The sequence below is a fragment of the Bombina bombina genome, chromosome 1 (assembly GCF_027579735.1).
Source record: "Bombina bombina isolate aBomBom1 chromosome 1, aBomBom1.pri, whole genome shotgun sequence".
In the NCBI taxonomy this organism is placed as follows: Eukaryota; Metazoa; Chordata; class Amphibia; order Anura; family Bombinatoridae; genus Bombina; species Bombina bombina.
The window spans coordinates 434,902,226-434,916,079 of record NC_069499.1 but is presented as its reverse complement, the minus strand read 5'-3'; the positions used below and the strand labels follow the sequence as shown (position 1 = coordinate 434,916,079).

Genomic DNA, 13,854 nt, shown 5'->3' with positions numbered 1-13,854 from the left:
TCTGAAGGTGTATAGGATGGAAAATGCCTGAAGATTATTATTTCTCCTCAATCAGATTATACTTCTAAAATGGTGCAAATAGACTTTTTAGTGTCCACTTTAAATCCAATATATATATATTTTTTTAGCTAATGCAATTTAAAATGCATTAAAAAATAATAATAATAATATTATATTATACCTTTAGTCATACCCTTAAGCTAATGGTATTTATTTTGTGGACATGCCCTGATAATCCATAAGAATTTGTAAGTGATCAACACAGCTAATATCCATAAATAATCCACATAGATAAGTACAGAGGGTTTGTTTTTTAAATCACAATTGATTGTAATCTTAGTTCCCAAAGATCCAGTTCAAATTAAATAAAGAATCCTGTATCTTGCACAGACCCCAGTAATCAAATAAATGTATTGGAGCTGGTTTGGCAAGTTGCACGTCATTTGATACAAGGCTACTTTGAAATTGACAAAGACTAAACTTATTGTAAATCAACATTTCCTATTAAAACATTGTTTTGAAATAAGTTACATTATTAAATAAACTATTCAACCAAACCTATCTAGAAAGGATATCACCTTCCTTCTATTATTATCTTTGTTTTTATAAAACAGTATGATTGTAGTAAGTTAATTCGCAATCAAATATAGTCATTTGGAGGAATTGTCAAGTGCAAACCATTAAACAGGTACAGTCTCTACAACAGGTGATTTAATGCAATCCTCATGAAGTTTACTTGTTTCTGAAAGTTTTAGGGAGCTTTCCTTTAGCAGCTCAGGATGAGCATTCCCATTTAAACTGGCAACAAAACCGTCAGGCGAGGAGCTTTTAAGATATGAATGAAACCCCACTTGCGGGAGACTTGACCTGTGTTCCTGATATAAAGGGTTACAAGTTGCATTGTTATCATTTTCAGAAGACGGGCAGCACACTATCACAGATTGGTTTGTAGTGTAATGAGAGGTGGTGTAACTTTCATCAGTTGGTCTTGAATAGTCAACATATTGATCTGCAGCTCTTATGCTGTAAGGCACCAAATTAAAAGTACCATTTTTTATAGGGTCCCTCTCTGGATAGGTATCGGACATCTGGTTTGTGGTACCAGAATTATGGTTGTCTATTTGATAATACAATGATGAAGAGTTTGAGTAATATGAAGCATTTTTTAAATGGTTTTCATGCATTGCATTGCTGTCTGAATAACACAGAACAGAAGGTACAGTGATACTGTCTTCATGGGATGATCTTGCATCTCCAAAATCATCCGATTTATCCCCATCATCATCGTCATCTTCGTCATCATCCTCATCAGATTCAGTTGCTGCCAAACTCTGTGTGCTGGAATCTGTGACTCCACTACAATAGCTACTTCCGTCATCATCCTCTTCGTCATTACAATCTAAATGATCAGAGGACTGAAAATGCATCAATGCAGATTGAGGCTCAGTTTCAATTTCAAAACTCTCTCCAATGGGATATTCCACAGGGTGGACCATAGAGCTTGAAAGTGAGCTGCTGTCTCCATGGCAACCATTGACTGCATTTGCTTGCTGCTCTCTGCTTTTCTCTAGCTCGAGTTTCATGATTGTGTGTAGAAAGTGAGTCCGTACTCTAATGGGATTAAACTCAATTCGACCAGCTGTATTGCTGCAACCTTCTTTAGAACACCCACATGGGAAAGACATACGGTCCACCTTGAAAGAAAAAAAATAAACAAATAAAATCCTCTTATCATGCTCCTATATGAAATTGCTTTTGATTACTAAAATAGTATATAATAATAATAATAATAATAATAATAATAATAATACATATTCTCATTCTAAGAGTTAAAATCTCAAATGCCAATACTGGGAATAAAGGGGGGAACCTTACAGGATTTACTTTACGTGTTTAAAATTGTAAGTTCTACCTGAATCACAAAAGACATTGGGGGTTTCATGTCTTTTAATCCGTGCTTACTCATCAATAAAAGTGGTAAGACGGACTCTGTTATTAGCAGACTGGAAGACATATTCAAATATGTACAACTGTGCTGCTTAAGAACTCAAATAACAAAAAGCAAAGTCCACAGCACCAAATCCACACACTAGTTTCCACTGATTTAGAAAGATTGAAGTCTAAAGTTAAGAAAAACTCTTGGAAATTTAAACATATGCCAAAATATCAGTCTCAAGTGATTAACACACTATTGAAAAAAAGGAGATTGTGGTGAGGGGGCTGATAATGGCGGAGCAATCATTGTCTTAGACAGAGAATACTAGGTTTCAAAGTTTAAAAGTCAATTTGAGGACAAGGAGACTTATCAGACCTTACCTTAAAAGGTATTCTTGATAGGGCCCAAAATGTGAAAATAATAGATTAAAAAACTTGTCAGTATTTATAGATTGAATGGCCAAAGAACCCTATAATATACACAGTACCTAAAGTGCACAAAGATGCAAACAGACCCCCTGGGCACTCTATAGTGGCTGGAGTGGAATAAGTGTTCAGTAATATAATTGTATATTTGGATAAAATATTGCAACTGGAGGTGATGAAAGCAACCTCATATATAAAAGACACAAATTATTTCATAGAGAAATTGAAAAATCTTCCATTGGGTAATACTAAGTATATATTATATACACTTGACGTTAGTAGTCTCTATACTTCAATTAAGCATGAGAGTGGAATAGAAGCTACTATGTCAACTATGGCATAAACAGGCACCTTTAAAATTACTCATTTACAATTTTTTGAAGATCTCCTAAGAATAGTGTTATATTGTAAATACCCTTGGTCCTCAAATAAGAAATAATTACAACTTAAGGGTATGGCTATGGGGTCCAATGTGGCCCTTATCATACGCCAACATTTATATGAGTTGCTTTGAGGACAAATTTGCCTATGAGAATCATCTATTTTTAAAATACGGAGCAACCTGGTGGCGCTTTATAGATGTGTTTGGTGTATGGTGGGGTGACATTGGATCCCTTGTAACCATTGTAGAACAGCTCAATGGGGCAGTACAGGGACTAAAATTCACCTTGAATTTCAGTGAGGAAAGAATAGCATTCCTGGACACAGAGGTATACAGGGATAGTGTGACGGGCATATTAAACATTGATCTATATAGAAAAGTCACAGACAGAAATTCTCTATTGAGCTATGGAAGTTTCCATCATGATACACTCAAGAACTCACTCCCTCAAAGCCAGATGATGATGGTTCAGAGAATAGTAAGTGAGAGTTATTTGGTGGATCAGAGATTAAAAGAGATGGCACATAGATTTACACAGCAGGGTTACCCCAAATAAACATGTTGAGGCAGAAAAAAAAAAGAGGTTTATTGAGAAAAAATTTGGTAGAAAAAGGCGAAAAAGAAAAATGACAGACTAGTATATGTCACACAATACAATCCGTACAGTCAGGGAAAAAAAAAAGATTTTAAAAAGATATTGGCACATACTAAAAAATTGTAACAAAAAGATACAGAATTTTTTCAACAATACACACTGATGGCCTATAGACTGGTTCCAAACTTGAGAGACCTAGTTGTTAAAAATTATATAGGAACAAATAAAAAAAAGTCAGTTATATAATCTCTAGAAATAAAAGATACCTACTCATGCTTACGATGTGCTTAAGATTGTAATTTGGTAATAAAGGATACTGAATTTTTACATCCCTATACAGGGAAAAAGTTCACTATTAAAGGTTTTTACACATGTGAATCATCCTATGCAGAATATTTGATAATATGCCCATGCTCTATGATTTATTTGGAAGAGACGGTAAGAAGGATCAAAGACAGACTTAGTCAGCACAGATCTAACATCAGATTTGGCGACAGAAAGACACCAGTGGCCTGCCATTTCCTAGAAGCAATTTAAGATGGCAAATCATTGATAGTGTAGGCCCTTTAAGAAGAGGTAGTAACATGGAACTGTTACTTAAAAGAAAGGAATCATTTTGGATCCACAAGTTGGAAACATTAACCCCTAAGGGACTCAATAGGGAGATAGATATGTCTGTATATTTAAAAAAATGTTTTTAATAGAATTCATTTTAAATTGAAGTGCATTATTCTATCTGTTATGGTAACATTCAGTATGTTTTAACATTGTTGTTTGCAAAAAGGTTTAGATAATATATTATGACCACTAGGTGGCAGTATTGCATGTGTTTGAAATGCAAAAGTAATGTAAGAGTTAATAGAGGTGGTATATAAGAAGCAACACACAGGTACTCTGTATTAGTATGATTAAGGGTGAATAGCCCGAAACGTTGCTGGATGCTGTTGTGTGCCTTGATGCTTAAATAAAGCTAAGATTCTTCATACAATTTTGTGCTGTGGACTTTGCTTTTTGAAATTCCTGGGGTGTTTTCAGTGGCCCCCACATCACTTGCACCAGGTATAGTGCGGTTCATCTATTGGACTGTAAGAACTTAAATAAAGGATAGACTTTTCAGATGTATCCACCTAGGAGACATGAGGTGTAATTAATGTAACCAATTAATTCCCCTATTCACAAAATTCGAAAAACATATGTTCGCAAGCCTCTAAGACAGGAGTTCTTTAGATGGTTAAAATAGTATTTCCTTTCAATTCTTTTCCTTTCAACAAGTATTTTTCTTTCAAAATGGAAAAACATAATTTATGCTTACCTGATAAATTTATTTATCTTGTTGTGTATTCAGTCCACGGGTCATCCATTACTTATGGGATATATTCCCTTCCCAACAGGAAGTTGCAAGAGGATCACCCAAGCAGAGCTGCTATATAGCTCCTCCCCTCACATGTCATATCCAGTCATTCGACCAAAACAAGACAAGAAAGGAGAAACCATAGGGTGCAGTGGTGACTGGAGTTTTAATTAAAATTTAGATCTGCCTTAAAAAGACAGGGCGGGCCGTGGACTGAATACACTACAAGAGAAATAAATTTATCAGGTAAGCATAAATTATGTTTTCTCTTGTTAAGTGTATTCAGTCCACGGGTCATCCATTACTTATGGGATACCAATACCAAAGCTAAAGTACACGGATGATGGGAGGGACAAGGCAGGAACTTAAACGGAAGGAACCACTGCCTGTAGAACCTTTCTCCCAAAAACAGCCTCCGAAGAAGCAAAAGTGTCAAATTTGTAAAATTTGGAAAAAGTGTGAAGCGAAGACCAAGTTGCAGCCTTGCAAATCTGTTCAACAGAGGCCTCATTCTTAAAGGCCCAGGTGGAAGCCACAGCTCTAGTGGAATGAGCTGTAATTCTTTCAGGGGGCTGCTGTCCAGCAGTCTCATAGGCTAGACGTATTATGTTACGAAGCCAAAAGGAGAGAGAGGTTGCCGAAGCTTTTTGACCTCTCCTCTGTCCAGAATACACGACAAACAGGGAAGAAGTTTGCCGAATATCTTTAGTTGCCTGTAAATAGAACTTCAGGGCACGGACTACGTCCAGATTATGCAAAAGTCGTTCCTTCTTTGAAGAAGGATTAGGACATAATGATGGAACAACAATCTCCTGATTGATATTCCTGTTAGAAACTACCTTAGGTAAAAACCCAGGTTTAATACGCAGAACTACCTTGTCTGAATGGAAAATCAGATAAGGAGAATCACAATGTAAGGCCGATAACTCAGAGACTCTTCGAGCCGAGGAAATAGCCATCAAAAACAGAACTTTCCAAGATAAAAGCTTAATATCAATGGAATGAAGGGGTTCAAACGGAACCCCTTGAAGAACTTTAAGAACCAAGTTTAAGCTCCACGGAGGAGCAACAGTCTTAAACACAGGCTTAATCCTAGCCAAAGCCTGACAAAAAGCCTGGACGTCTGGAACTTCTGCCAGACGTTTGTGTAAGAGAATAGACAGAGCAGAAATCTGTCCCTTTAACGAACTAGCAGATGAGCCCTTTTCTAAACCCTCTTGTAGAAAAGACAATATCCTAGGAATCCTAACCTTACTCCATGAGTAACTCTTGGATTCGCACCAATATAAATATTTACGCCATATCTTATGGTAAATTTTTCTGGTAACAGGCTTCCGTGCCTGTATTAAGGTATCAATAACTGACTCCGAGAAGCCACGCTTTGATAGGATCAAGCGTTCAATCTCCATGCAGTCAGCCTCAGAGAAATTAGATTTGGATGGTTGAAAGGACCTTGTATTAGAAGGTCCTGCCTCAGAGGTAGAGACCATGGTGGACAGGACGACATGTCCACTAGGTCTGCATACCAGGTCCTGCGTGGCCACGCAGGCGCTATCAGAATCACCGATGCTCTCTCCTGTTTGATCTTGGCAATCAGTCGAGGTAGCATCGGAAATGGTGGAAACACATAAGCCATGTTGAAGACCCAAGGGGCTGCCAGAGCATCTATCAGCGCCGCTCCCGGGTCCCTGGACCTGGATCCGTAACAAGGAAGCTTGGCGTTCTGGCGACACGCCATGAGATCCAGTTCTGGTTTGCCCCAACGATGAATCAGTTGAGCGAAGACCTCCGGATGAAGTTCCCTCTCCCCCGGATGAAAAGTCTGGCGACTTAGAAAGTCCGCCTCCCAGTTCTCCACACCTGGGATGTAGATCGCTGACAGGTGGCAAGAGTGAGACTCTGCCCAACGAATTATCTTTGAGACTTCCAACATCGCTAGGGAACTCTTGGTTCCCCCTTGATGGTTGATGTAGGCCACAGTCGTGATGTTGTCCGACTGAAATCTGATGAACCTCAGTGTTGCTAACTGAGGCCAAGCTAGAAGAGCATTGAATATTGCTCTCCACTCCAGAATATTTATTGGGAGGAGTTTCTCCTCCTGAGTCCATAATCCCTGAGCCTTCAGGGAGTTCCAGACTGCGCCCCAACCTAGAAGGCTGGCATCTGTTGTTACAATTGTCCAATCTGGCCTGCGAAAGGTCATCCCCTTGGACAGATGGACCCGAGAAAGCCACCAGAGAAGAGAATCTCTGGTCTCTTGATCCGGATTTAGTAGAGGGGACAAATCTGAGTAATCCCCATTCCACTGACTTAGCATGCATAATTGCAGAGGTCTGAGATGCAGGGGCGCAAATGGTACTATGTCCATTGCCGCTACCATTAAGCCGATAACTTCCATGCACTGAGCTACTGACGGGCGTGGAATGGAATGAAGGACACGGCAAGCATTCAGAAGCTTTGATAACCTGGACTCAGTCAGGTAAATCTTCATCTCTATAGAATCTATAAGAGTCCCCAGAAAAGGAACTCTTGTGAGTGGTAATAGAGAACTCTTTTCCACGTTCACCTTCCACCCATGCGACCTCAGAAATGCCAGAACTATCTCTGTATGAGATTTGGCAATTTGAAAACTTGACGCTTGTATCAGAATGTCGTCTAGGTATGGAGCCACCGCTATGCCTCGCGGTCTTAGCACCGCTAGAAGTGAGCCCAGAACCTTTGTAAGAATTCTCGGGGCCGTAGCTAACCCGAAGGGAAGAGCTACAAACTGGTAATGCCTGTCTAGAAAGGCAAATCTTAGGTACCGATAATGATCTTTGTGAATCGGTATATGAAGGTAGGCATCCTTTAAGTCTACTGTGGTCATGTATTGACCCTCTTGGATCATGGGCAGGATGGTTCGAATAGTTTCCATTTTGAATGATGGAACTCTTAGGAATTTGTTTAAGATTTTTAGGTCCAAGATTGGTCTGAAGGTTCCCTCTTTTTCTTGGGAACCACAAACAGATTCGAGTAAAACCCTTGCCCTTGTTCCGTCCGTTGAACTGGGTGGATCACCCCCATTACTAAGAGGTCTTGTACACAGCGTAGAAATGCCTCTTTATTTGGTTTGCTGATAACCTTGAAAGATGAAATCTCCCTTGTGGAGGAGAAGCTTTGAAGTCCAGAAGATATCCCTGAGATATGATCTCCAACGCCCAGGGATCCTGGACATCTCTTGCCCAAGCCTGGGCGTAGAGAGATAGTCTGCCCCCCACTAGATTCGTTTCCGGATAGGGGGCCCTCTCTTCATGCTGTCTTAGGGGTAGAAGAAGGCTTTCTGGCCTGCTTGCCCTTGTTCCAGGGCTGGTTAGCTTTCCAGCCCTGTCTGTAAAGAGCAACAGTTCCTTCCTGTTTTGGAGCGGAGGAAGTTGATGCTGCTCCTGCCTTGAAGTTACGAAAGGCACGAAAATTAGACTGTTTGGCCTTTGATTTGGCCCTGTCCTGAGGAACAGTATGACACTTACCTCCAGTAATGTCAGCAATAATTTCTTTCAAGCCGGGCCCGAATAAGGTCTGCCCCTTGAAAGGAATATTAAGCAATTTAGATTTAGAAGTCACGTCAGCTGACCAGGATTTAAGCCATAGCGCTCTGCGCGCCTGGATGGCGAATCCGGAGTTCTTAGCCGTTAGTTTGGTTAAATGTACAACGGCATCAGAAACAAATGCATTAGCTAGCTTAAGTGCTTTAAGCTTGTCCATAATCTCATCCAATGGAGCTGTGCGAATGGCCTCTTCCAGAGACTCAAACCAGAATGCCGCAGCAGCAGTGACAGGCGCAATGCATGCAAGGGGCTGTAAGATAAAACCTTGTTGAACAAACATTTTCTTAAGGTAACCTTCTAATTTTTTATCCATTGGATCCGAAAAAGCACAACTATCCTCCACCGGGATAGTGGTACGTTTAGCTAAAGTAGAAACTGCTCCCTCCACCTTAGGGACCGTCTGCCATAAGTCTCGTGTGGTGGCGTCTATTGGAAACATTTTCCTAAATATCGGAGGAGGGGAAAAGGGCACACCGGGTCTATCCCACTCCTTGCTAATAATTTCTGTAAGCCTTTTAGGTATAGGAAAAACGTCAGTACACACCGGTACCGCGAAGTATCTATCCAGCCTACATATTTTCTCTGGAATTGCAACCGTGTTACAATCATTCAGAGCCGCTAATACCTCCCCTAGCAATACACGGAGGTTCTCAAGCTTAAATTTAAAATTAGAAATCTCTGAATCCGGTCTCCCTGGATCAGATCCGTCACCCACAGAATGAAGCTCTCCGTCCTCATGTTCTGCAATTTGTGACGCAGTATCGGACATGGCTCTCACATCATCAGCGCGCTCTGTCCTTAACCCAGAGCTATCGCGCTTGCCTCTTAATTCTGGCAATTTAGATAATACCTCTGTCATAACAGCAGCCATGTCTTGCAAAGTGATTTGTATGGGCCTCTCTGATGTACTTGGCGCCACAATATCACGCGCCTCCTGAGCGGGAGGCGAAGGTACTGACACGTGAGGAGAGTTAGTCGGCATAACTTCCCCCTCGTTGTCTGGTGATAATTTCTTTACAGATAAAAATTGACTTTTATTCAAAGTGACATCAATACATTTAGTACTCATATTTCTATGGGGCTCCACATTGGCCTTCAAACATAGTGAACAAACAGATTCATCTGTGTCAGACATGTTTAAACAGACTAGCAATGAGACTAGCAAGCTTGGAAAATCCTTTCAAATAAGTTTACAAACAATATAAAAAATGCTACTGCGCCTTTAAGAAGCACAAAAAATTGTCACAGTTGAAATAACAATGAACCAAATGGATGATTAACCCCTTAATACCCCAAACGGATAATCAATTTAACAATTAACGTTTTTATCACAGTCAAACACACTGTCACAGGTCTGCTGTGACTGATGACCTCCCTCAAATGAATTTTGAAGACCCCTGAGCTCTCTAGAGACGTCCTGGATCAAGGAGGAAGAAGCAGGAAGACTGTAACTGAATTTTTACAGCGCAAAAAAGCGCTAAAATAGGCCCCTCCCACTCATATTACAACAGTGGGAAACCTCAGTTAACCGTTTCTATGCAGAAATAAACGACAGCCATGTGGAAAAAATCATGCCCCAAAAAATTTATCACCAAAGTACCTCACAAAAACGAATAACATGCCAGTAAACGTTTTAAACATACACTTTAAAAGTTAGGTAGTGTTATTAATAAGCCTGCTACCAGTCGCTTCTACTGCAGTTAAGGCTCATACATTACTTCAGTATTAACAGTATTTTCTTAGTCAAATTCCATTCCTTAGAAAATTACTTATTGTACATATATTCATCAGCCTGATACCAGTCGCTACTGCATTTAAGGCTGTACTTACATTACATCGGTATTAGCAGTATTTTCTTAGTCAATGCCATTCCTTAGAAAAATATTCTACTGCACATACCTCATCTGCAGGGGACCCTGCATGCTATTCCCTTTCTGAAGTTACCCCACTCCTCAGAATGTGCGAGAACAGCCAGTGGATCTTAGTTACTTCTGCTAAGATCATAGAAAACGCAGGCAGATTCTTCTTCTAAAAACTGCCTGAGAGTAAAAAACAGCACACTCCGGTGCCATTTAAAATAACAAACTTTTGATTGAAGAAATAATTAAGTATAAAAAACTCCATCACTCCTCTCACACCTTCCTACTATGTTAGTTGCAAGAGAATGACTGGATATGACATGTGAGGGGAGGAGCTATATAGCAGCTCTGCTTGGGTGATCCTCTTGCAACTTCCTGTTGGGAAGGGAATATATCCCATAAGTAATGGATGACCCGTGGACTGAATACACTTAACAAGAGAAATATATTTTATTTGATTTTTTGTCATTTATTAAAATGAGAAAACCATTCAGCTCTAAATGTAGGTGTAAGATACAGATTGTATTTGGTAAAGGTAAGTAGTTCAAAACACATTTTGGAAAATTATACTGGAAACAGCCACATGTCTATATCTATGAGAATATCTGTTGAATCCCAACTACTGTAATATGGTAGCCTAAGCAAAAATATTAACATGGTTTGGCAACAGCTATAGCAATAGTAACAGGGAGCCACAACTAAAGAAGCTGTCTCACAGAGGGAAGCAAATGGGCACTGTTATATAATGACTGCAATTAGTGGCATACCCAGCACCAGCAACTTTCTTATTTACTTATATTATCAAATTTTCTTAGTTTTCTTGGTATTTATTTGAAAAGAAGAAATTTAAGCTTAGGAGTCAGCCTATTTTTGGTTCAGCACCTGGGTAGTGCTTACTGATTGGTGGCTAAATGCATTAAAAGGAACCAAATATTCAGTATTGGTTTTGTTTGAAACAAAATGAATACTGAATAGTGCATTAAATAAATATTCTTAAAATCAAATTTTTTTGAATATTCGTTCTTGAAGGGATAGGAAAGTCAAAATAAAACTTGCATGATTCAGATAGAGCATGTCATTTTAAGACACTTTTAAATTCACTTCTATTTTCAAATGTGCTTCATTCTCTTAGTATCCCTTGTTACAAAATGAATATGCACATATCACACACTAGTGGGAGCTGCTGCTAATTGGTGCCTGCACACATTTGTCTCTTGTGATTGGCTAAATAGATATTTTCAGCTTCCTGTCAGTAGTGCAATGCTGTCCCTTCAGCAATGGATAACAAGAGAATGAATAAAAATTGATAATAGAATTAAATTGGAAAGTTGTTTAAAATTGTATGTTCTATCTGAATCATAAAAGAAAATGTTGGGGTTTACTATCCATTTAATGATTTGTCTGAAACAAATTATTCAGTGCTGCATATGTCTAGTAACAACCTTATTAAGATTACACTAGAACTGAAATATTCACTTTGCGATTGAATGCATGGGAAATGACCTATTACTATGCAAGTCATTAGAAATAAGGGCAAAATGCTAGTGAACGAATGCCTGATTATGGCAAAACGCTATTGTAAATATACTAATTTTAAGAAAATCTTCTTGTAGCCACTTACCTGACATTTTATGCCTGCAAGGCTGCATGTGCAGGTTTCTGGATCACAGAATATTCTGCAATCACAGCCGCAGTCTTCTCTCGATAGACGGATGGCTCGCAACTCATGTTTCTCATCCACATCAATCTTTTTTACTCCAGATGCTCGCAGTAATGCCCTTCGCTTCTTGGTAGTCAGAGGTTGCAGAAAAAAATATTCATCTACTTCAGTGTTGTCTAAATCAATGTCATCGTCAGATATGTCATCCAATGTTAGGATATTCGCTTCTTCTGATTCTACCGTTCCATTTTTGGTTATCTAGTAAAAAAAAATAAAAATAAAAAAAAAAATATATATATTATATATTATATTTAAGCTTTAAATGTTGTATGATAAATAAAATGTCATTCCTGGCTTGGAAATGTACTGAATTTATAAAGTGTTACTTTTGTGACTAATGGAAACAAACATAATTTATGTAAGAACTTACCTGATAAATTAATTTATTTCATGGTGGCGAGAGTCCATGAGCTGTTACGTATGGTATAAACATTCCTACCAGTATGCGGCAAAGTTTCCCAAACCTTAAAAGCCTATAAATTCCCCACCACCTCACTTCTACCTCAGTTGAACGTATTGCCAAGAGGTGAGGTGTTTGAGTAAAAGCATAAAAAGAAGCAGGAAAAGAGATGTGCTTCATATAAAAAAATATTAACCCAAAAAAATAAAAAAAATTGGGTGGGCCCCATGGACTCTCAGCACCATGAAAGAAATTATCAGGTAAGTTCTTACATACATTATGTTTTCTTTCATATAGGTGGCGAGAGTCCACAAGCTGTTATGCATAGGATATAATACCCAAAATGTTGAAGTCCATGAGTAACAATAAAGGGATGGATAAAATAAAAATATATATATTTTTTAAAAACTTAAATCATAGGCACTAGAATCAAACAGACAACCTTTCTACTGAAAGCTGCTTCCAAAGAAGCAAAAACGTAAAAGTAGTGAAATTTAGTAAAAGTATGCAAGGAAGACCAAGAGGCTCTTTCACCCCTCGACAAGAGACTATACTTTTTACTCACACCCACACAGAGTCTATACAAGAATAGACTACATTTTTGTAGATGTTTCTAGTCTAGAATTAGTCCAAAACACGGACATCTCACCAATAACATGGTCAGACCACGCTATGGTCAGCTGCACTCTCAAATGGCCCACAACACAAAGACACAACAAAACTTGGAAACTGGACGAGACCCTCCTGACAGACCCGATCATATGCACACAGATAGCTACCTCATTAGTAGATTATTTTAATGTGAACTGTACCCAAGACGTAGATGCACAGTGCATATGGGAGGCACATAAATGTGTGATTAGAGGGGAGATCATAGCCTTGAAAGCTGCAAGAAATAAACAAAGGACCCACTTATTACATTCACTGCTGGAGGACACAAAGAAGAAACAATTTCCCTACTAATGTGGTTAGAATTCACAACTTTAGGTAAAAATTTGAAAGAAGTCTGCAAAACAGCTTTATCTTGATGAAAAATCAGATAAGGTGACTTTCAAGAGAGCAGACAATTCAGAAACTCTTCTAGCAGAAGAGATGACTAAGAGAAACAACACTTTCCAAGAAAGTAGTTTAATGTCCAAAGAATGCAAAGGCTCAAAGGGGGGAGTGTGCAGTATCTGTAATACCAGATTAAGACTCCAGGGAGGAGAAATGGATTTAATGACAGGTTTAAAATGAATAAACAAAAAACAATGGATATCAGGAAGGTTAGCAATCTTTCTGTGAAATAAAACAGAACGAGCAGAGATTTGTCCTTTCAAGGTATTGGCAGACAAACCTTTATCCAAACCATCCAAGTTCCTCCTTGATGATTGACATATGCCACTTCCATACACATGGCCACTGAAGGGAATGATAGGGACTGAAGGTTTAGACAAGCTGAAACCAATTTAATTCGTCTTTCTGTTAGATTATGTCCATGACTCTATCCCTATCTGGAAATCTAAAAAAATGACCTTTGTCTCAGGAATCAAGAAACTCTTTGGTAAATTGATCCTCCATAACACTCGGCCACTTTACTACTGTACTTATATTTTATCCAAC

The 13,854-nt window shown here is 38.8% G+C and overlaps 1 protein-coding gene across 1 annotated transcript in view; it reads right to left on the bottom strand.

The window, feature by feature from the left end:
• Window positions 1-401: 401 nt before the first annotated feature.
• The window catches only part of CSRNP3 (cysteine and serine rich nuclear protein 3), a 111,159-nt gene continuing 97,706 nt past the window's right edge, over window positions 402-13,854 (bottom strand). Inside the window, exons 3-4 of the mRNA XM_053689992.1 lie at window positions 11,754-12,050; window positions 402-1,694 (exon numbers count right to left, since the gene is read on the bottom strand). Of these exons, the coding sequence (XP_053545967.1) occupies window positions 681-1,694; window positions 11,754-12,050 (1,311 nt within the window). The 3' untranslated portion in view covers window positions 402-680. The remainder of the gene's footprint in view (window positions 1,695-11,753; window positions 12,051-13,854) is intronic.